General features: G+C 39.1%; 1 protein-coding gene and 1 pseudogene across 4 annotated transcripts in view; both read left to right on the forward strand.

The window, feature by feature from the left end:
* The window catches only part of SPTLC2 (serine palmitoyltransferase long chain base subunit 2), a 93,565-nt gene that overhangs the window by 64,808 nt on the left and 5,351 nt on the right, over positions 1–23,406 (forward strand). For 3 of the 4 annotated variants that reach the window (XM_036430271.2, XM_036430258.2, XM_036430262.2), the window contains exon 10: positions 21,601–21,736. In XM_036430271.2, the coding sequence (XP_036286164.1) occupies positions 21,601–21,736 (136 nt within the window). Of the gene's footprint in view, positions 1–15,605; positions 15,680–21,600; positions 21,737–23,406 lie in introns of those variants that run through there. The other variant, XM_036430297.2, reaches the window with a different exon arrangement.
* LOC118714899 lies at positions 16,130–16,585 on the forward strand (annotated as a pseudogene).

Here is a 23,406-nt window from a genome sequence, read left to right on the forward strand (position 1 = left end):
CGGTAGCGGGTGTGCAAGAGGCAGCTGGTCAATGTTTCTCTCTCATCGACATTTCTAGCTCTCTAGCTCTCTCCCTTCCTCTCTGTAAAAAATAAAAAAATAAATAAATAAATAAATAAATAAATCAATAAAATATATATTTTTTTAAAAAATAAATAAATATTTGTATCTTCCTGCCATGTACTTGATAGTGAAGTGAGGTTCAGAAGGACTGCACACTAAGGTGTTCTCTTTCAAGCCCATTCTCAAACTTTGTCCATGGGCCATTTGCATCAGAGGTACTTTTAGTGTTGTGGTTCCTAACATTGCTCACACACAGGAAAGCTTAAAACTTAGTAGAAACAATGCTGATGTCAGGGTGATATCAGGCCCCTTGCAGACTCAGTGAGGGTGAGACCCTGGCAGGGTGTTATTTAAAAGCACCCTACATGATTTTACTGCTGGAGAGCTTGTCCACTTCACCAGTCCACCAGGACTTGGTGGTCAAGGCCCTGGTATATGCATTTCTAAAAAAAATCTCAGTTAATAATCAAACTAACTTTTAAGAGATTTAAGAATTGCCTTGTAGCCCAGCTGGTGTAGCTCAGTGTTTGAGCGTCTATCTATGAACCAGGAGGTCACTTTCGATTGCCAGTCAGGGCACATGCCTGGGTTGTGGGCTTGATTCCAACATGGGGCATGCAGGATCAATGATTCTCTCTCATCATTGATGTTTCTATCTGTCTCCCTCTCCCTCTCTAAAATCAATAAAAAATATACATTATTTACAAAATGAGGGATAAGGACACATATGTAATACCTTAATCAACAAAAAGAAAAGAATTGCCCTGTTTTTTGAGCTTGCTTGCATCTAACAGAACCAAAAAGAACTCTACTGATTGTAATTGGGGAAAAGAAAGGAAATCTGAAGGCAAGATGTATGATCTCTTTTTTAAAAAAAAAATAAGAGAAATGTTGACTTCTGGAACAGGACTTGGTGGTAAAGCTAAGTTGCCAATTTTCATTGTTTTCGGAAATCTAAATGCCTCGATGCTTCCTTCTGATGATTTTTGCTGAATGAATTGGCATACATGAAGTTCAAAACCAATTAGAGGAGAGGGAAAAAGAAAGCTAAGGATTCAGAGATCTATGGTCAGGCTTCTTAAGGCTGGAATTACCTTTTTTAATTTTTTTAATAAAGTATTAATTATCCAGAATCTCAAATTTTCTAGTACATAACCTACAAATGGCCTTGCCCACTATAAACTTAAAAATTTTTTTCTATACTAATCATTTTGTGAAACTCTTTATTGCCTTGCCTTCTACCTCTAAAACTATTGGTTGCATTCCAAGTCTAGCCTTTATTGCCTTATTTGTTAATAGCCTTCTTCATCTGAAGGTGGATGCTTGACCACAGTACACATATGTCCTCATCCTTTTAGTTCTGTCTAAAGGGTCCTGTGATACTTTCCAGCCCTGAAGGGGAATGGTAGGATCATCTTTGGACAAATTAAGATTTTCTGTCCTGCCTGTGAGCTGGTAGTGTTTAAAATTCAGTGCCTTAATTTTTCAAAGGTACTAGGCTCCTTTCTTCCTTTGTTTAAGAACCTCTGTTTTTGGCTGTTCGTTGGCAACCATTCTTTTACATTCTTGATTATATTGAATCAACAACTTTAAGCCTTGGCCCCTGCTGCTTGTCGCACATCCTGCCGCTGTCCTCAGGAAATCCTATTTTTTGGCATTGAAACTAATTAAAGGATTAAGCTACTACTAGGGAGGGGGTGATAGACTGCTTGTGAGAGAAATTTACTGTGCAGGGTCTGGTGTTAACAAAGGCTGCTCTAGTTGCAGATGAGAGAAATAGCAATAGTAATATGGGAAAGTAGATTAAAATAGTTGGACACATTCTTGTTCAGAGGTAAAAAACAAACAAACCCAAGGGCTGCTTTAAAACAGTATCTCTAGGGTAGGGAGAGGAATCTGATTTGACGCTCATCAGCTTGACAGTTGCCCATGCTGAGCACTTTCATGGTTGTTCCCAGTCTAGCTATATAAGAGCTGTCCCTAAGAGATGGTAAACCTAGTTCTCATTCATTTTGCTTCAGTGTTATAAAGGTACTGAACTCTTGCTGCCTATAAGTTGCTTATAAATAATGCTTTTACCCGACTGTTCACTGAATCATGAACATGTCCAGTGCCATTTAGCTGGTACGTAGGGAAGGAAAGGTTACCCTGGGGTGAGCTCCTTGTTTTCCCAGTTTTTCCTATTGCACCAGGCTTTCCACCGTGACCTGTACCTGGCCCATCGTCCTTGCTCTCTGTTCATATCTATCTAAGTGCCTATCACACAAATATGGGATTTTTAATACCACATTTAATTGCTTATTTATTCATTCATATTTATTTTGTTCATAAAAGCAGTACGTATACCTTTTCAAAAACCCAAATAGTACAGATACATGTCACAGAAACAGTTCTCTGTAATCTCACTAACCAGTGTCAGTTGTTTGGCATATAATCTACAGATTTCTTCATGTGCGTGTACTTATATACAAATGATTTTTATTACTGCTGTTACTTTTTAAAAATATATATTTTTATTGATCTTAGAGAGGAAGGGAGAGGGATAGAGATATAGAAACATCAATGATGAGAGAGAATCACTGATCCGCTGCCTCCTGCATGTCCCCCACTGGGGGATCGAGCCCACAACCTAGGCCTGTGCCCCTGGCCAGAATCGAACCTAGGACCCTTCAGTCCTTAGGCCGATGCTCTTATTCACTGAGCCAAACCAGCTAGGGCAACTGCTGTTATTTTTTAGCAATATATTTTAATCAAGCAATGGCCACTTGAGTAGGAGAGTTTGATAGTTGGTTTTTATGGGAGGGAGGGATAAGAATATTTATTGCCTTTTCAGCAGTTATTGGGGATATTTTCATAATAGGGTTGTTACAATTTCCTCCATAATTTTGGCAAGAACAAAAGTAGATAAGTTCTATTTGATCAGTCTGTAGTGAGTTTCTTTCGGGGCCAACAGTTCTTTTGAGTCCCAATTTTAATGTCAAACAGTTTCTTTTTTTGTTTGTTTGTTTCTTTTTTTTAAAATTTCTTTATTGATTAAGGTGTTACATATGTATCCTTATTCCCCCCCCCCCCATTTCTCCCTCCTGTCCCCCTTACTCATGCCCTCACCCCCATTGTCTATGTCCATTGGCTAGGCTTATATACATGCACACAAGTCCTTTGGTTGATCTCTTCCCCTTACCTCCAAACTCCCCTACCTTCCCTCTGAGGTTTGATGGTCTGATCGTTAAATTCTTCTTCTTTTTTTTTTTTTTTTTTTTTAATATATTTTATTGATTTTGTACAGAGAGGAAGGGAGAGAGATAGTTAGAAACATCAATGAGAGAGTCATCAATCAGCTGCCTCTTGCACACCCCCTACTGGGGATATGCCCGCAACCAAGGTACATGCCCTTGACCGGAATCAAACCCGGGACCTTTCAGTTCCCAAGCCGACGCTCTATCCATTGAGCCAAACTGGTTTCGGCTTCTTTTTTTTTAAAATATATTTTATTGATTTTTGTTTGTTTGTTTTGTTTTTGTTTTGTTTTTTTGTAAGCTACCTGCCTAGTTTTTTTTTTCTGTTTAATAAATCTTTATTGTTCATATTATTACAAAAGTTCCTCATTTTTCCCCCTCCACCAGGTTCCCACCCCACCCTCTGCCCTTTCCCCACCCCCCATTGTCCTCATCCATAGGTGCACAGTTTATGTTCAGTCTCTTCCTATACCCCCCTCTCCCCCTTTCCCCAAGAATCGTCAGTCCACTCCCCTTCTATACCTCTGATTCTATTATATTCACCAATTAATATTGTTCATAAGATTTTTTTTAATTCCCTTGGTTTTTAGATTCACGTGTTGATAGTTACATATTTGTTGTTCATAATTTTTATCTTTATTTACTTTCTCTTCTAAAAGAACCCCCTTCAGCAATTCTGGTTTGGCTGTGATGAACTCCTTTAGCTTTTTTTTATTAGTGAAGCTCTTTATCTGGCCTTCGATTCTGAGTGATAGCTTTGCTGGGTAGATTATTTTTGGCTGTAGGTTCTTGCTATTCATTAACTTGAATATTTCTTGCCATTCCCGTCTGGCCTGCATGGTTTCTGTTGAGAAATCAGCTGACAATCGTATGGGTGCTCCTTTATAGGTAACTACCTGCTTTGCTCTTGCTGCTTTTAATATTCTCTCTTTGTCTTTTGCTCTTGGAATTTTAATTATGACGTGTCTTGGTGTGGTCTTCTTTGGATTCCTTTTGTTTGGAGTTCTGTGCGCTTCCTGGACTTGTAAGTCTAATTCTTTCACCAGGTGGGGGAAGTTTTCTGTCACTATTTCTTTCAGTATGTTTTCGATATCTTGCTCTCTCTCATCTTCTGGGACCCCCATAATTCTGATGTTGGTTTGCTTGAAGTTATCCCAGAGGTTTCTTAAATCATCTTCAACTTTCTGGATTCTCTTGACTTCTTGCTTCTGTGGAGGAGTATCTTCTGGCTCTTTATGTTCCAAATCTTTGACTTGATTCTTGCGATCTTCCATTTTGTTTTTAGGACTCTGTATAATATTTTTTATTTCAGACAATGTATTCTTTATTTTTTGTTGATCCCTTATTAGTTCTTGTTGATCCCTTATTAGTTCTTGTTGATCCCTTTTCATCTCCTCATAGGTCTTATCGACCTTTTCTAGGAAATTCTTAAAAAACCTTATAAGGGTGGTTTTGAACTCTATATCCAGTCTCTTCTTTTCCTCCATTTCTTTTGTTTGTGATCTAATTCCTTGTCTTGGCATTTTCACAGCTTTCCTGAGTTGGTAGGGTGGCTTTGTGTGCTAAGGTGTCCTATATGGTTCAGTGAGTCAGCCTCCCATTTACCTGAGGTGGACAGTCTTGGTGTAGCCCTTTGTGGGATGGGTGGGCAGTCTTGTTGTTAAGCCTTGCTTGTTGTTGGTATCACTGGGAAGCATTGATCTCCAAGCCAATTGGCTATGAGGATTAGAAGTGTCTCAGCTAGGAGGGTTTCTGTATTCTGCTTGGATGGGCGGAGTCTCGGGGTGGCACAGACAAGCTTTGTTGAATCCTGCACAATTGGTTGCAGGCGCGCGCGCACCTCTTTGGTATAGGCGCAGACAAGCTTTAGATTCCTGTCTGCCCCTCCCTAGGAGAGTCCTATTGGCAGCGAACGAGGAAGCTAGCCACTGGAAGGGCCTCTGTGCTCCGCTTGGATGGGGCGTAGTCTCGGGTGGTGCAGACAAGCTTTATTCAGCCCCTCCCTATGAGGGCCTGGTTTCTGAGTCCCGCAGTAATGGCCGCTGGCTTTACACACTTACGAGAGATCTCTGCCCACTGCCCGACAGTCTGGCCTCTCCCTGTCTGGGGCCGTCTATCAGCGCAATAGGGTGGTTTTGTTTTCCTCCTGAACAAGAAAGCCAGCCGCGCATTAGCTGTCCGCCCTCTCCTCGCTCAGGTAGCGAACTCTGTGGCCGCTTTTTTGCGCGCACAGTTTTCTGTACCTTCACAGTTCCTGAGGTTCAGCGTGCCTTCTCTCTCCTTCCCAGATGGTAGAGCCTCCCTTCAGCCAGCTGTCCGGCACTTCAGGGTGATGTTTCCCCCCGTTTTTCAGTTCTAAATTCAAACTTGTTGTGGTAGGCTGCATTCGGGTGTCTGCCCTATGCCGCCATCTTGGTTGTCTCTTCAAACAGTTTCTTATGTGTGTATGTCAGCCATGATATTTCAGATCTGGTTGGTGGACAAATGGTGGTGATGCAGGTCCGACCATCTCTGGTTTGGTCCTGGGCTTCCTCCAGCAACACGCAGCTGCTGTCTGCTGGTATAGCAAGGCGTCATCAGTGTCTTCCATCTCTGAATTGTTTCTCTTCTGTCTTCATGGCTGGAGCACTTCTGTCTATTTCTCTCTGTTACAGGATTCCAGATGGTCTCCGAGTTGTTTTCTGAAAATATACAAACATATTCTCGACCAAAAGTTAATAAAGGGATATTTTCTATAAATTTTACTTGGGATCCTTTTCCTTTCTTTCTCTCCGCGCCCCTCCCCCCCCAAAAAAATGCATTTTGTACAGTACAATCAGTTTTTCTAGAATATTTGTTTATTTCCATTAGCTGTGTATTATATTTATTTACCATGTGTATATTAGTGGAAATGTTATTTGCCTTCTTGAGAAGGGCCTGAGCCCTGAAGTGCCGGACAGCTGGCTGAAGGGAGGCTCTACCATCTGGGAAGGAGAGAGAAGGCACGCTGAACCTCAGGAACTGTGAAGGTACAGAAAACTGTGCGCGCAAAAAAGCGGCCACAGAGTTCGCTACCTGAGCGAGGAGAGGGCGGACAGCTAATGCGCGGCTGGCTTTCTTGTTCAGGAGGAAAACAAAACCACCCTATTGCGCTGATAGACGGCCCCAGACAGGGAGAGGCCAGACTGTCGGGCAGTGGGCAGAGATCTCTCGTAAGTGTGTAAAGCCAGCGGCCATTACTGCGGGACTCAGACCTACTACTAGGTTGGACTTGGATGTTAAAAACCCACTTGCCCACACTATGGGTACAAGAGCTCTCAGACAAGTCTTATTGCAGAGAGAGGGCAGGTGCTGTCAGCCAAGCAGTGAGACACATCTTGAGGTGGCAAATTTTGCCCCATCACAGCCACAATAAGAATTTCATTCATTCAGCTTTTTTTTTTTTTTTTTTTTTACTATTTTCTGTGTTCCACCCATGAAAAATGACATAGTATCCTCAACAGCTTCTTAAGGCAAAGTATACATTCTGTTTTATGAATTCTCAAAATGGCATGTCTTTAGCATTTCTAAATACCTCTTAACCCTTTCGGTGTTTTATTAATTTTATTCTCTGCTTTCTTGGTGTTTGATTAGGTCTTAGAGTTAGAAAAATCAGTTGGCATGCTTTTTCTCTTTTTACTCAAGATCTTTAACATCTCCTTAGAAAACAAAAGTATATTATTCATCTGTGCCTGGGTTTTTCCAATTTGAAGACAGAAGGACAATACCTTAAAGTATTATAAGTAAAATAATAAAAATAATATAAATCGCCAAAACCGGTTTGGCTCAATGGATAGAGCGTCGGCTTGGGGACTGAAGGGACCCGGGTTCGATTCTGGTCAAGGGCATGTACCTTGGTTTCGGGCATATCCCCAGTAGGGGGTGTGCAAGAGGCAGCTGATCGATGACTCTCTCTCATCGATGTTTCTAGCTCTCTATCTCTCTCCCTTCCTCTCTGTACAAAAATCAATAAAATATATATTTTAAAAAATAATAATAATATAAATCATCTTAGATATGTAAATGAAAAAGGAGTTTTTTAAACACCATGTATCCGGCATTTTCATTAAGCACTTTACATGCATTATCTCATTTAATCCTTAAAACAACCTTATGAAGTAGATGTAATCATAATCATCATTACTGTTTTGCAGATGAGGAAACTAGAGGAGGTTAACTGTCTTGGCCAAAGCCATCCATACTGCTAGTAGATTATGGAACTACAATACAAACCCAGATGGTCTAACTTAAATACTTATACCACCAAAGAGTCAAACTAAACAAGTTATCAGTGAAATTTAGGAAGATAGTGAAATTATTTGTTCCTCTCTTTCTCAGACCTGCTTTTACTGCTTTGATATATTACATCCAAATAGCTGTTTGATGGTTTCACCTTTTATGTCTCTTCCAGATCATTAGGTGAGAGAGTCAGTTTAGCCCACGCAGAAACCAAGTTCTATCCCTGTTACAGTAAGGAATGGTTTCAAAGTATACATACATTTTTGGGGGACACCTTGTATATGAAGCATGTTTATAAACTAACTCAGAGAGTTGGAGAATGTCAACTGTGTCCTGAGTTGTCGATTAAGAGCGTGATTTCAGCCCAAACCGGTTTGGCTCAATGGATAGAGCTTCGGCCTGCGGACTGAAGGGTCCTGGGTTCAGTTCCGATCAGGAGCATGTACCTTGGTTGTGGGCGCATCCCCAGTGGGGGGTGTGCAGGAAGCAGCTGATGAATGGTTCTCTCTCATCGATGTTTCTGACACTCTATCCCTCTCTCTTCCTCTCTGTAAAAAATCAATAAAATATATTTTTTAAAAAGAGTGTAATTTCAGAGAGGAAGGAAGAGGGAGAGAGAGAGAGAAACATCAGTGATGAGAGAGAATCATCGATCAGCTGCCTCCTCCATACTCCATACTGGGGATCAAGCCTGGGAATTGAACTGTGACCTCTTAGTTCATAGGTCGATGCTCAATTACTGAGCCATGCCAGCTGGACTGAATGACATAATTTTAAGGGGAAAATATAAGCATGGAAAGAAACAAAATAGTGGACATTTATTGTATTTACTATCTACTGAGCATGGTTCTAAGTGCTTTTCATTAAATTGTTAGACATACTTCTCCTTACTTTACAAAGTGAAGCCCCGAGAGATACCCAAGGCCGTGATTTGAACCTGGGTGTCCAGTGCCAGAATGCTTTTGTGTATGAGATATTTAATTATTAATTGCCTTAATATAATGAACATAGGTAATTCCGCTGTGGAATTTAAATTAGTTTGAATACATAAAAGGGTTTTCATTTTCTCAGAAAATTTCAACTTGAATGTCTGCTGGGTATTCTTGGGAGAGGTAGGGGGGCGGGCGGGAGGGAGACAGTATTTGCCCTCAGCGTTTGGAGTTGGTTTGAGGGCACAAGACCACACATGAAAGGCATAAGAACAGAAACAGGAACTTATAAACAAGAGCAAATTAATGAAGTACAAAGTAAAAGACATGTCTTAAAATGTGCCAGGAATTTTTCCATATCCAATTTTTTTTACTTCTAGCCATCATCTTTCACATTGCTCTTGGTTCTTTTGGAGTAAAAATACATACATGTTAGTAGAAAATGACAAAAACAAAATGAAAATGAAAAGATAAATTGCTCATATTTACTGATTTGTGTGATTTTCATGTAATTGCAGGAAAAGTGTCCATAGGAATTTTCATTAGTAGAGTTTTATCTTGACCACCCAAGTAATGGTAGAGAAAGATTTAAGAGTTTAAAGAGAGTTGTGTATTTTTTTCCTCAGAAGTTGTCCCATAAGGCTTATGTTTATATAGAAAACAAAGGCATTGTGGGATAAAATATATTACATTAAACCTGATACAGGGTGGAAAGATTGGGGTACATTGAGGATTATTTGCTAATGGGTTCTCATTTTTTGGGAGGGATGATGAAAATGTTCTAAAATTAATTATTGTGATGGTTGCACAACTCTGTAAATATACTAAGAAACTTTGAATTGTATACTTTAAATGGGGTTAGTTGCATAGTATGTGAATTATGTCTCAATTTAAAAAATAACTTGTAATGAATGAACATTGTGGTAAAATATACATAACATAAAATTTATCATTTTAGCCAATTTTAGGTTCACAATTCATTGGCATTAAGTACATTTTACAATGTCGTGCAACCATCACTACTATCCATTTCCAGAATCTTTTCATCACCCTAGTAATTAGCTTTCAATATACAATCCAAATTTGGAAGCAGTAGCTTGACTTACTTAATTTTAAGCCTTTAGATTCTACATATACTTGCTTATAAAAATTGAGTTTTGTTTCTCTAAAGTTTTCTTGCCTTTTCTATTTGTTTCCTCTCAAACCTGTTTTTTCTTTTATGTTCTCCATCTCAGATAGTGACATCACTATTCATGAAGTGGTCAAAACAAGGAATCTCTATTATTGTATTTTCTATCCTTCTTTATTCCCTGTGTATTTAATCACCAGAGCCTGTGGATTGTTCTTACTTAAACTTAGCATGATTCCTATCTCCTTTCACCTGGATTTAATAGTCAGACATAGCAGATGGATCAGCCAAACAAAAATGACTTGGAAGGATGAAGATAAATAAACAGGGCTGAAAATTAGAAGACAATCTATGCAAAGAGTTGCAGTAAAAAATTTTGACTCCTTGATGCCTTTCCTGATTCTAGTTGGTCTGTCCCTCCTAGACAAGATTCATTTCAGTCTACTTTTTTTTTTTTCTTCCCCCCTCCACCAGTTTCCCACCCCACCCTCCGCCCCCTTCCCATCCCCCATTGTCCTCATCCATAGGTGCACAGTTTATGTTCAGTCTCTTCCTCCCTCCCTTTCCCCGATAGTAAATCTTTTTTCAGATAGTAAATCAGTTACTTAGCATTTTCTCATATCAATAATACCTCCACATGACCAATGATACACTTCACACAAAAGACATTTCCAAATAGGTCAACCAGCCTCATCCAGGCCCCACCCAAGGCACTCACAGATCAACACCCCAGCCCTATACTAACTCAACACATCCAGATCTAAGCCTTCATCACTTGATTCAGCAGACCCTCAAGTTCCCACAAAAGTTTCCAGCCATGTCTGAGAGGCAGCCGTGGGGCAGGGGCAGGTGAGGAGTGAGCTGTTCTGGGCCTGGCTGCTCCGGGCCTGGCCTCTGTTGCTCTGGTCCGTTCCACAACCAGCTGCTTCGGGTCTGGTCCCTGCTGCTCTCTACCTAGTTGCTCTGGACTTGGCTGCTGCTGCTCCAGGCCTGACTGCACCCGACCCAGCTGCTCTGGGCCTGGCTGCTTCGGGCCCGGCCACTCCGGGCCTGGCAGCTCCCAGCCTGGCAGTTGCTGCTCCGGGCCTGGCCGCACCCAACCCAGCTGCTCCGGGCCTGGCCACCCCCAGCCTAGCAGCTGCTGCTCCGGGCCTGGCCGCTCCCAGCCTGGCAGCTGCTGCTCCGGGCTTGGCCGCACCACATTTCAGTCTACTTTTGAAATATACTAATAATTGTTCCTCGGTTTCTGCAGAATACTGTTTCTAGGACCCCGGGGATGCCAAGATCTTTGATGCTCAAGTCCCTCATATCAAATGATGTAGAACAGCCCTGGCCAGGTGGCTCAGTTGGTTGGAGCGTCCTCCCATACACCAAAAGGTTTCAAATTCAATTCCCAGTCAGGGCACATTTTAAGTTGGGGGTTCAACCCCCTAGTCAGGGTGTGAGGTAGCCAATTGGTGTTTCTCTCTGTGGTCTTTCTCTCATTGATGTTTTTTTCTCCTTTCTCTCTCTTCCTCCTTCTTTCTCTAAAATCAATTAAAACATATCCTCTGGTGAGGATTTTAAAAAATCCTATCTAATAAAAGAGTGATATGAAAGTTGATCATCACTCAAGGATATTTTTTTTTAATCCTCACCCAAGGATATTTTCCCATTGAATTTTAGAGAAAGTGGAAGGAAGGTGGGGAGAAAGAGAGAAACATCAATGTGAAAGAGACACATCAATTGATTGCCTCCCACTCTTAGGATTAATTGGATCAGATCCCTAGAGGCTGCCAGCTGTAAGCTGGGTACTCCCTCCCTTCCCCCAGCCGCCTACTGCCCCTGCTGCAGCCAGCTGGGGCCTCCCTCCCTTTCCCTGGCCTGCCCCGCCCCCTGATCAAACTCCTGGACGAACTCCTGGTCTAGGGGACAATTTCCCTACCATGCTTTAATTATATAAGATAATATGGAACAACCTCTGGGATCCTAAAAACCCCAGAGACCTCAGAAAAATTTTTTTTATTACAGTTAGTAAATATCAATTCTAAATGTTCACTTGTCAACCTTACTTCCCTTTTCTTAAAAGAATTAAAAGTTATTTGTGTAAATGATTTTCTGATTAAGTGGAATCAGGAATCCCAGCAATTCTCACTATTAAAGAATACGCTTGCACATGTAAGGAATGTTCTGTTTACATAAGGTCTGTTTAGTTTAAGAACATCTTAAGCCCTGGTACAGTCCAGCCTTCCTTAAACTCTCTGTGTGTACTCATTCTGCTCAATTTCGCCTCTTTTAAAATGGAACTCAAGCCCTCTACTTTCCAAACAAGCCCATCCCTCTTTTCTAATTCAGCAAGTGTTGGTCCTAAGAAAATTATTACTTACTGTCAATGTTATATTTGACCTTCAGAATTTCAGTTTCCAGTCTTCCTAGAAAATACTTCTTTCTTCCCCCTACAATTTCAGGAGAATTTTTGTTATACGTTGATATTATACTCACCCAGAGATGTTTAAGCTTTTTAAATTCCAAATTGACATTTTCCATGAGCATGATGTATTGGTCCATGCTTTAGTACTACAGTGATGTCATTTAAACTTTTTCTTTGCTGTCACCATTTGTTCTGTACTCCATTGCATCCTGAAAGTTTCAGTTATAATGTCCCACCACGCTACTAAAAGGCAGTCTTCCTGTAGGCAGCCTGAACACCATTAGCTGCCAATACTGTGCCAGACTTCCATCAACCGCTCCCTCTTAGCTGAATATGTACAAGAAACACCTAGTAGTAAAACATCCAGGGGGAAAGGTGACTTTATGGGAATGAAAGATAGAAAATAAATGGCCAACATTGTCAGATTTGTGCATTTATTCATCTGATTATTTTAAAAGGGAGCCCAAACCGGTTTGGCTCAGTGGTAGAGCGTCGGTCTGGGGACTGAAAGGTCCCCGGTTCAATTCTGGTCGGGGGCATGTACGTTGGTTGTGGGCACATCCCCGGTAGGAGGTGTGCAAGAGGCAGCTGGTCAATGTTTCTCTCTCATCGACGTTTCTAGCTCTCTAGCTCTCTCCCTTCCTCTCTGTATAAAGTCAATAAAATATATTAATAAATAAATAAATAAATAAATAAATAGGAAAGGAGGAAAGAGTAAGGCCCAGGCTCTTTATCCTTTCGTTTCCCGCCTTTAACTCTGAAGTGCTGTTTTTGACCCAAGGATATAACACTTTCCTGTCTTAATTCCTGGAACACCCAACATCAAAAAGTTTTATTTTTTCTAATTTAACTGAAACAACAAAGGCTAAGAGAATGCCTGAGTCTATCACTGTAAAATCTATATGGGCTTGGTTTTTTTGTTTGCATGGTAAAAGGGTGATTATTAAAATAGTTGGATATATTTAACCCTTTGCACTCCGCTGTCCCCTCTCAGGGGACATCGGAATTCTAGCATATCACTCGGATGTCCCCTCTCAGGGGACATTGCAGTTTATTAGTGATTACGGGGAGTTGAGTTAATTCAACGCACGTGTCCGCCGCAAAGTAGCGTTGAGTAGCTGGTAGCCAATGTCCAGAATGGTTCGGAGTTCAAAGGGTTAAGATTATGAATTGAGATTTCAGAAGTTTCAACTTCATTCTAGTTTTGTTTTAATTTTTAACATTTTTATTGATTTCAGAGAGGAATGGAGAGGGGGAGAGAGAAACATCAATGAGGGAGAATCATTAATTGGCTGTTTCCTGCATGCCCCCACTGAGGATCAAGCCTGTAACCCAGCCATGTGCCTTTGACCAGAATTGAACCTGGGGCCCTTCAGTCCACAGGCTGACGCTTTATCCACTGAGCCAAACCAGCTAGGGCTCATTCCAGATTTTTAACTGCAGTTGATTTTCCAAGTATTTAAATTTTTATTTTTATGTAAGTGTTTATATTCATACAGTGAAGTGCACAAATCTTAAGCATTCAATTCAATGAATAAAAACACACTCATCTAACCACCACCTGATCACGGAATACAATATTTCCAGTGTCCCAGAAGACTGTCTTGTGCTCCTTCTTGTTCATTCCTCTTTGCCAAAAATAAACCAATATTTTCACTCTGTATATTAGTCTTGCCCATTCTTGAAATTCATATAAATGAAATCTTACATACAATCTTTTTTTTTAATATATTTTTTATTGATTTCAGAGAGGAAGGGAGAGGGAGAGAGAGATAGAAACTTCAGTGATGAGAAAGAATCATTGGCTGCCTCCTGCACTCCCCACACTAGGGATCGAGTCTACAACCCGGGCATGTGCCCCAACTGGGAATCAAACTGTGACCTTCTGGTTCATATGTCAATGATTAAAGACTGAGCCATGCCTGCCAGGCTTATGTACAGTCTTTATGTTTAATCCTGCTTTTGAATCTGCCATATTATTCATCAGTATATCTTTGAGATTCACCCATATGTTAGTAGGAATAAATATTTATTGCTACCTAGTTTCCCATTGTTTGACTCTTATAATTTACCCATTGTGCTGATGGGCATTTGGGTTGTGTATTGATTTTGTCTATTATCAAGAGTGACATTCTTGTACCTGTTTTACCTGGGGGGGTTTTTGGTACACAATTCTGTTGCGTATATGTACCTAGAAATGGAATTGTTGGGTCATAGAGTAGGCATACTAGTATGTTCAGGTTTAGTATATATTTTTTATTTTATTTTTTTATTTTTAATTGATTGATTTTAGAGAGAAAGACAGAGATAGAAACATTGATTGGTTGTTCCACTTATTTGTGCATCCATTGTTTGATTCCTCTATGTGCCTTGACCAAGAATCAAACCCTCAACCTTGATGTATCAAGATGACACTAACCAACTGAGCTACCCATTTAGGGCCTCGGTATATCTTTCTTTTTAATGCTATTTTTTAATTGATTTTTTTGAGAAAGAGAGGAAGGGAGAAGGAGAGAGAGGTAAAAATATCTATGAGAGAGAGAACCATCATTGATTGGCTGTCTCCTGAATGCTCCCTGCTAGTGATTGAGCCTGCAACCCAGGCATGTACCCTGACAAGGAATCAAACCCATAATCTCTTTATTCATGGGTTGCTGCTCAACCACTAGGCAACATCGGTCAGAGGTAAGGTGGGTTGGTAGTTGACCTGCTAATAGTAACTGAAGCAAATATAATTTTCTTATGGTTGGAAATTACTTTCCTAGAAAAGGGGAGGGAAAAAAGCACTTATCGAACCTGGCATTGTCTTGCTATATTACATATTTCTTTGCCTTAAAAGGAGTCTGTACTAAAAGCTTCCATAATTACTATGGGACTAGCCTTTGAAAACATAGTTTGCATGCAGTTTGACTTATCTGATACTGTAAACACTTGTATAGAAGGTCTTTAAGATATAAACTCCAGTTTTAGATTATCGGTAGAGACATATTCTTACTATAGACAGAGTAAACACTGAGGCTATCTGGGCTTATTCTGTTTTTCATCTGTGTGTGTGTATGTGTGTGTGCATTTTAATTTTTAGTTTTTTATTTTAGAGAGGGAGAGGAGGAGATAGAGAGAAATGTCGATTTGTTTTTTACTCTGCAGTATAATTCAACCAAAGTAATATATATATTAGAAAAACCAATTTTCCAAATAGTAAAACAAGACCTTGGACAGATGGTTAAAGTAAATGATTGATAGTTAATACTTTATTTGACATATAATATTAAAATAAAGAGATAAGAACTATCCACAATGTAATGTTTTTGATAGTATAAATTAGAACATGGCAATGAATAGAATTTTTCTATATTTTATCCCACCTAAAGTACCTTAACTAACTGAAGCCATTTTGGGGGCTGTTTTATTTGGGGGACCCTAAATTTAGAAAACCCTTATCTGCTTTGAGATTGTGACCTTTAGGAAGAACAAGAGAAGAGGAAAAGAAGTACTGTGATTTCAGATTTTCCCAGCCCGTTATAATTAACTAGAAAGTATAAGTCTGAAGAGTAGCAGTAATTTTATTTTATTTTCCCCAGGAAGGCAGATTATATCAGCATATCCAGTAAATCTAAGAAGATTAGGAGCTATAAATTAGGAAAGCAACTCTGGCTAAACATCATTTATATTTCTGTCCTTTATTTTGAAAAAGTTCAGTTAAAACCATAAATGTTATTTTTGAAGTTTCAGACTCAAACACATTTTGTTGATTATGTCATGTTATATAAAAAAGTTCATCAGCTAAATTGAAAATTATACTACTATTTAAGCAGGTGAGTACATGCTATATTCTTTGAAACATTAATTCTGTGTAAATAGCACTAATTCTATACTTTCTTTGCCTTAAGACAAAATGAGTAATAATAGCGTAGTTCTTTCAGACCTTAAGATTACATGGCTGAGAATTTTATTCTGGATTAAGACTTGATTAAAATATTTCTTTTGAAAATGGCTGAAATACAAGAGGTACAACTTCACAATCTATTTGGCAGTGGATAATAAATATAGTTCTCTAAATCTAATTCTGTTTTGTAAAAGTGAGTTAAAGTTATCACTACACCAGCAGTCTGCTTGACCTTTGAACTCGCAAGTGCTTTCCTTTTCCTCTTCCGGGGACGGTGACTTCAGGTATTCACCATGGTCCAGCGTTTGACATACCGCCGGAGGCTGTCCTACAATACAGCCTCGAACAAAACTAGACTGTCTCCAGCCCCTGGTAATAGAATTGTTTACCTTCACACCAAGAAGGTTGGGAAAGCACCCAAATCTGCATGTGGTGTGTGCCCAGGCCAACTCCGAGGAGTTCCTGCTGTGAGGCCTAACGTTCTAATGAGGTTGTCTAAAACGAAAAAACACGTCAGAGGACCTATGGTGGATCCATGTGTGCTAAATGTGTCCGTGACAGGATCAAGCGTGCTTTCCTTATTGAGGAGCAGAAAATCGTTGTGAAAGTGTTGAAGGCATAAGCACAGAGTCAGAAAGCTAAATAAATTTAAAAATGAAGAGCTCTTTTGAGTAATAAAACATAAGTCTCATTCTGTTAAAAAAAAAAAAAAGTTATCATTATACCATGTTTATCAATAGATAGATAATTGTGATGCTTCTTCCATCTCTGTCCTAAAAGAGCTTCCTGTTTCCTTAAAGGAATTAAATCTAATAATTCTATCACCACCTATAGATAATTTCAAATTAATGACTTCTTTCCTGAGATAAAGTTTATTAAAGATATATGCTGGGTTCTCTGAGAAATAAATGACACACATTTATTTTTTCATGCCAAGCTGTGGATTTTTATAAAAGAGGTTCTAAAAATGGTTTCATTCTAACAAACCATATTGATGCAGTCTTAAAGGACCACCACAGAGTGAGATTCAGTTGTAAAGTTCATGAGAAATTAATAGAGGTGTTCTCCAAATTGCTCTTATGCTTTTTATTGCACTTAAAAATAAAGATTTATGTTTGAAAAGTAGAGAAGAATGGTGACTTCTTATGTAACCATCTGTGCTCTTAGGCAAGGATAAAGACCTTTTAAGAGTTATATTTTTTTTAACAAAGCTAAACATTCTGAAATTAATTTACTAGTGTCTCTCTGTTACCATATATTTGACCTTCTTTACCCATTTCATCTTCCCACATTCCTTTCCCTCTGATTACTACCTTTCTGTTTTATTATGTTTATTAATTTATTACCTTTTTGTTTTATATTCCATATGAATGAAATCATACAGGTTTTGCTCTTTTCCATCTGATTTATTTCACTTAGCATAATATCCTCAACATCCATCCATGTTATCACAGAATGGTAAATTTTTCATCTTCTTTATGACTGAGACTATGTGTGTGCACATCACAGGCACGCACATCCCATATCTTCTTTATTCACTCATTCATTGACTCATTCATTGATGGACAATTAGGTTGTTTCTGTTTTTTGGCTATTGTAAATAATGTTGCAGTGAATATAGGGGAACATATACCTTTTTGAATTAGTGTCCTTAGAAATAGAGAATTGTTTTTCATCTGAATTTATAGCTGCCAAAATGTACGTTGATAATCTCAAGTCTGATATCCATTAACGTTTGAAGGATAAAGAAATTCTGGTATACCTGTACAAAGGAATACTATTCAGCAATATAAAGGATATATAAGTTGGATTTTAAATGCCTATTTCTAGTATCTTCGGGTTGTGTATACATGTGTTAATTTAGATATATTTTTTGGGGGGAGTCTTATTGTCAGGGAACAGATGATGAATGGTGAGAGTGAAATTTCCACTTTCATTAAAAAAAACACATTTAAAATGATATAGCAGTTAGTGGATAAGTTAAGTTCTAAATCTCTTAACATTTCTTTATTGATAATTTTTCTTGATATTCTTGGAATATATTTCTTGGGACTTTTAAATAAAAGGTTTTTGGTGTATGATAAGAAAATAGCAAGTTGCAAAATGATAAAGTGAGCATGAGAAAAATTAATGTACACTATTATGCAAAGTTCACTCAATTTTTTAGAAACCATCTTTAATGAGATAGCATTTACATACAATGAAATTCACCAATTTTAAGTGTATAATTCCATGAGTTTTGACAGATGTATAGTCATGTAACCATACTACAATGAAGGGATAGAATATTTTTGTCACCTCAAAAGTTTCGTCATATCCTTTTTGCTGCCAATCCTTACTCCATTCCTTTGCAACCACAGATCTGTTTCCTGTCACTGTAATTGTCTCATTAAATTTTTATATAAATGAATTCATACAGTGTACTAGTATATAGTCTTCTGTGACTGGCTTATTTAACATAATGCTTATGAGATTCATCAGCATTGTTATAGCAATTGTTTTTTTTAATATATTTTATTGATTTTTTTTACAGAGAGGAAGGGAGAGAGATAGCTAGAAATGTCGATGAGAGAGAACCATCGACCAGCTGCCTCGTACACACCCCCCCACCGGGGATGTGCCCGCAACCAACGTACATGCCCCTGACGGGAATCGAACCTGGGACCTTTCAGTCCACAGACCGATGCTCTACCGCTGAGCCAAACCGGTTTCGGCACAATTGTTTCTTTTTATATGTTTTCTTTATCTTCTTGTCTCGTTTCCTCTACCTTTCAAAATATAGAAGCATTTTAAAAAATGTATTTTTATTTCAGAGAGAGGAAGGGAGAGGGGGAGAGAGGGATAGAAACATCACTGATGAAAGAGAATGATTGATCAGCTGCCTTCTTCATGCCCCCTACTGGGGATTGAACCCACAACCCAGGCATGTGCCCTGACTGGGAATTGAACCCAGGACTTCCTGGTTCATGGGTGGACGCTCAACCAATGAGCCACACCCGCCAGGCTAGGAGCATATTTTAATAGCATTGCTCTTATTATTTCTGGTCTTTTTCTGATGATTGAATTTTCTCCATAGTGGTAGGTCATATTTTCCCATTTCTATGAATGCGTGGATTGTTTTTACTGTATGTCAGATATATTTCCATTATTGGGTGTTGCATTTTGTTATATTCCTTTTGATAATTTTGGATTTTGTTCTTGAAATCAATTGGATCCTTTTGAGACTCACTTTTAAAGTTTGTTAGAGTGAGCCCAGCACAACTTTCAATCACAGACTAATTTAGCTCCATTACTAATGTGATACCTCTGAGGTCTTTCCATGTGGGTGAGTGAAAATAAAAACTATTGCCAATTCATTTGGCTGCATTCTGGTGTATCCTTCCCTGGCCCCTGATGGTTTCTTCTCATACTTATGCTGTCAGCACTCTGCAAGTGGCTCTCAAGGGGCTCTTCCATAGATCCTCCTCATCCTCTCCTGTACACTGCCCAACAAATCCTAGCCTCCTTAGCCTTTCCAACTCCCATCTCTGGTGTCCTCAACTGACAAGACTAGGTTCCCCGCCCTGTGCAACAGATTGGGACCTGCTCTAAGTAGCGTGGGGACAATCCAAAGACTCACCTCCTGTTAACGTTCTCAGTCCACTGCCTGTGGCCCAGTGCCTGGAAACCATTGTTTTATATACTCCATTCAGTTTTCTATTGTTTATAGCAGGAAGATAATCTGGTCACTAGTATGCTATCATGGCCAGAGAATTCTCTTCTTTTAAATAAGAGTAAGCATATATTGCTATTTCTAAAGTACATGGCTCATCATTCCTTAATATACTTAAATATAATACACTTTAATGTCTGTTTTATTATTTTTAAGAGTTGTATCATAATTTTAGTGATGTTCATTAGCATTCATACTAAAATAATCTATGTTTGAGTGTTATATTTCGGTCAACTTGAAATTATTTACACAGGGAATATTAAATTCGGGTTATTTGTTAATTCTCACCCAAGGATATTTTTCTACTGATTTTTAGGAAGAGTAGAAGAGAGAGAGTGAAAGCAGAGAGGAACATAAATGTGGGAGAGACGCATCAACTGATTGCCTCCTGCATGAACCCTGACCAGGGCCTGGGCCAGGGAGAAGCCTGCATGCCCTTGGCTGGAATTGAATCCCAGGACCCTTTGGTCCACAGGCTGATATTATTCACCTCAGCCAAACTGGCTAGGGCAATTTTGGGTTATTTGTAGCAACTATATCTAAAGTAGCTTTCCATCAATGATGGATATAGTAGTAGTCTAATTCTAAGAAAATATATTAATCATCTATATTTATGGTTGATTGATTTATCTTTTGAACTGTGTGATGTTTGTTTGTTTTTTTTAAATTAATTTTCTGGCTTCCTAATACATATGAGAAAATAACTGCAAAACTTTTTCTTATTGGATTTATTGGTATGACATTGGTTAATAAAAGTATATAAGTTTCAGGTGTACAATTCTATAATATATTGTATTGTGTATTCAACACTCCAAGTCAAGTGTCCTTCAAGCATCACCATTTATCTTCCTTCACCCTCTCCAATCTCCCTCAACCTCCTCAGCAAACCTTCTCCTACTTGGGTGTATTCGTAATTAAGACCATCTTTTGAACTCATGGCTTGCTTTCTATTACAGAACAGTTGTTGGGACATCTCTTCATAGATTGAGCTACCATAATGTTAAAAACAGGCCAAACATTTAGTCACTTAGCAATTAGAGAAATGTATGTTTCTACTCATTGGTGTTATAGGGAAGATGGACAAAGTGGGATTAAAAACATGGTTTTATATTATTACTAGAGGCCTCTCATAATCCTGGACCACTTGGGGGATGTCAGAGAGCCAGTTTTGATCCGATCCCCACAGGCCAGGCCAAGGGACCCCACCAGTGCACAAATCCGTGCACCAGGCCTCTAGTATGCATAAAAGATCTTTGATTAATCTCTTCCCACTCTCTCCCCTCCCACCTTCCCTCTGAGATTCATCAGTCTGTTCCATGTTTCGATGCCTGTGGCTTCTACTCCTGCATTGAGCATCTGCCCCATGGTGGTCAGTCATAGCTACCAGTCAGCCAGTCGCATAGGTTTTTATATATGTAAATGGATATGCTGTTGCTGTCTGGTAGGAGTTTTAGGGAAATAGTAACCTAAAATCAAACTCTTAAGAGGAAAATTTGGGTCTCTACATGGCTCTATCTCTGGTCTTATGTGTAAAATTGTTCACAGCACCGTTAGGTGGAATGAATTTTAGTTTAGAGACCTAGATTCTAGTCTCAGCTGTGCCACTTATTACCATGTGACTACCAGCCAATCACCGCCTTTGTGAGAGTCTCCTGATCTATAAAATGAAGATGAAAATAAATATCCTACCTACTGCAAAGGGATGGTAGGCTGTTAAATGGGATGACAATATTTGAGGTGCTAATGTGCGATGGAAATATTAGTTGTTAAACTTTGTGCATTACTATAAAATCTGTTGTCAATACCTAGTATGACAGAATACAAAGCAAAATATATTTATATTTCATACAGCTTGCTGTGCAAAAATATTTTATGTTGGAAAGGAAGAAATAAATTATAGGACTGATAGAATGGAGATGGAGGCAATTGCTATCCTTTTTACTTAGCATTATTTTATTTCTCTTCCATGATTTTCCAGGCAAAGCGTGTATACAGCAATTAGCTGAAAATACCAGGTATTTCAGGAGACGTTTGAAAGAGATGGGCTTCATCATCTATGGGAATGAAGATTCTCCAGTGGTGCCTTTGATGCTTTACATGCCAGCCAAAATCGGGTACGTTTTATTGCACGATACAAACTGGTCTCTCTAGACTTAAAAGTTTCTGTGATGTGAGACTCAGGATTAGGTAATTTCAGGAAAAATTGTCTTGACTTCTTCATGTTAACATGTATTTGCTAGATATGACATTGATTAGTATATTTCAATTTGTAAAATATGTTAATTTGTTAGTCTTTCATGAAACATACATTTGAGTTTAATGCACTTTTCTGTGGGATTGAGATAGATCAGCAAACAAAACACAAAAGTAAAAATCCCTCTCCCGTGGACCTTAAATTCTAGTGGGGCGACAGTCAGGCAAACATAATAAGTAAATTATGTTATATGTGAGACGGTGTTTACAGCAATGGGGAATACAGAGCAGATAAGGGGCATTAAGTGTGTCCTGTGGGCTGGCAGTTTACAGCATTAAATGGGGTGGTCAGGGTGAGCCTCGGTGAGAAGGGAAGATGATATCGGCACTTAAAGGAGCAGAGAGAGTTAGCCAACTGGAGAAAGAAGCTTCTGTGCAAAGACCATAAGGCAGGAACATGCTTAGCCAAGGGAAGAATAGCACGGAGGTGAGTGGAGCTGAAGTGCAGTGCCCATGAGGGCGAATAGTGAGCTATGCGGTCAGGCCATGTTAATTATCAAGAAGTGCAGCTTGCACCAGCTTCTTTGGCTTGTACAGGGTATGTATAATAGGAAGCCTTGTCCTAGAATGGCTTCCAGTGTATGACAAAACCAGAAGACATTTGAAAAGCAAATATGAAATGAACCAATATAATTATTTGCAAAGTAATTACATGCAAAATTGTTCCAGAGACAGAAAATAATTCAGATTTGAGAGTTTTGACTGGTTCTTAAATATAAAATTGGATAAGGTTTAATTGAATTCATTAAAGGAGCAAATATTTTATTCATCTTTGAATCCCCAGTTACCAACCAAAGTCCCTGGCATTCAGAGGCCACTCAGTAATGTTTATTAAGTGAATAGGAAGGAAAATTCAATCAGGAAACCTGGAAATATGGTGATTCCTATGATGATAATGAGGGGGAAATTGGGCAGAGGTGCTCACTGAGGCAAAAAGAGGAGTTCAGGCCGAAACCGGTTTGGCTCAGTGGATAGAGCGTCGGCCTGTGGACCGAAAGGTTCAATTCCAGTCAAGGGCATGTATAATACCTTGGTTGCGGGCACATCCCCAGTAGGGGGTGTGCAAGAGGCAGATGATCAATGTTTCTTTCTCATCGATGTTTCTGGCTCTCTATTCCTCTCTCTTCCTCTCTCTAAAAAATCAATAAAATATATACTTAAAAAAAATGAAACTTAAAAAAAAAAAAAAAGTTTAGTTTTCAACAGGAAGTCATATGGGCAGTTGGCCTTGTGGCCTTCAGAAGCATTGGTGGAAATGAGCCAAGGCAGAGGTTTAGAATTTTCCTCATTCTGGAAATGCAATTATCATGAATAAACTGGAAGAGTTCTTTGGTCTGGAAGACTGACTGATTCTAGAACCCTTTCTTTACAAAGGACTCTGTCTGTTTTGCCTCAGTGAAGCTGACTGTGTACATCATAATTAAGACTTAGAGAGAGTGAAGCAGAATGGGAATAAGTAACTGGACAGTTTGGGAGTATGAGCTGAAGATGCAGGCACTTGAACCCTTGCTCCCACAAAGGAAGTACTTTG

This window comes from Pipistrellus kuhlii, unplaced genomic scaffold (assembly GCF_014108245.1).
Source record: "Pipistrellus kuhlii isolate mPipKuh1 unplaced genomic scaffold, mPipKuh1.p scaffold_m20_p_1, whole genome shotgun sequence".
Taxonomy (NCBI): domain Eukaryota; kingdom Metazoa; phylum Chordata; class Mammalia; order Chiroptera; family Vespertilionidae; genus Pipistrellus; species Pipistrellus kuhlii.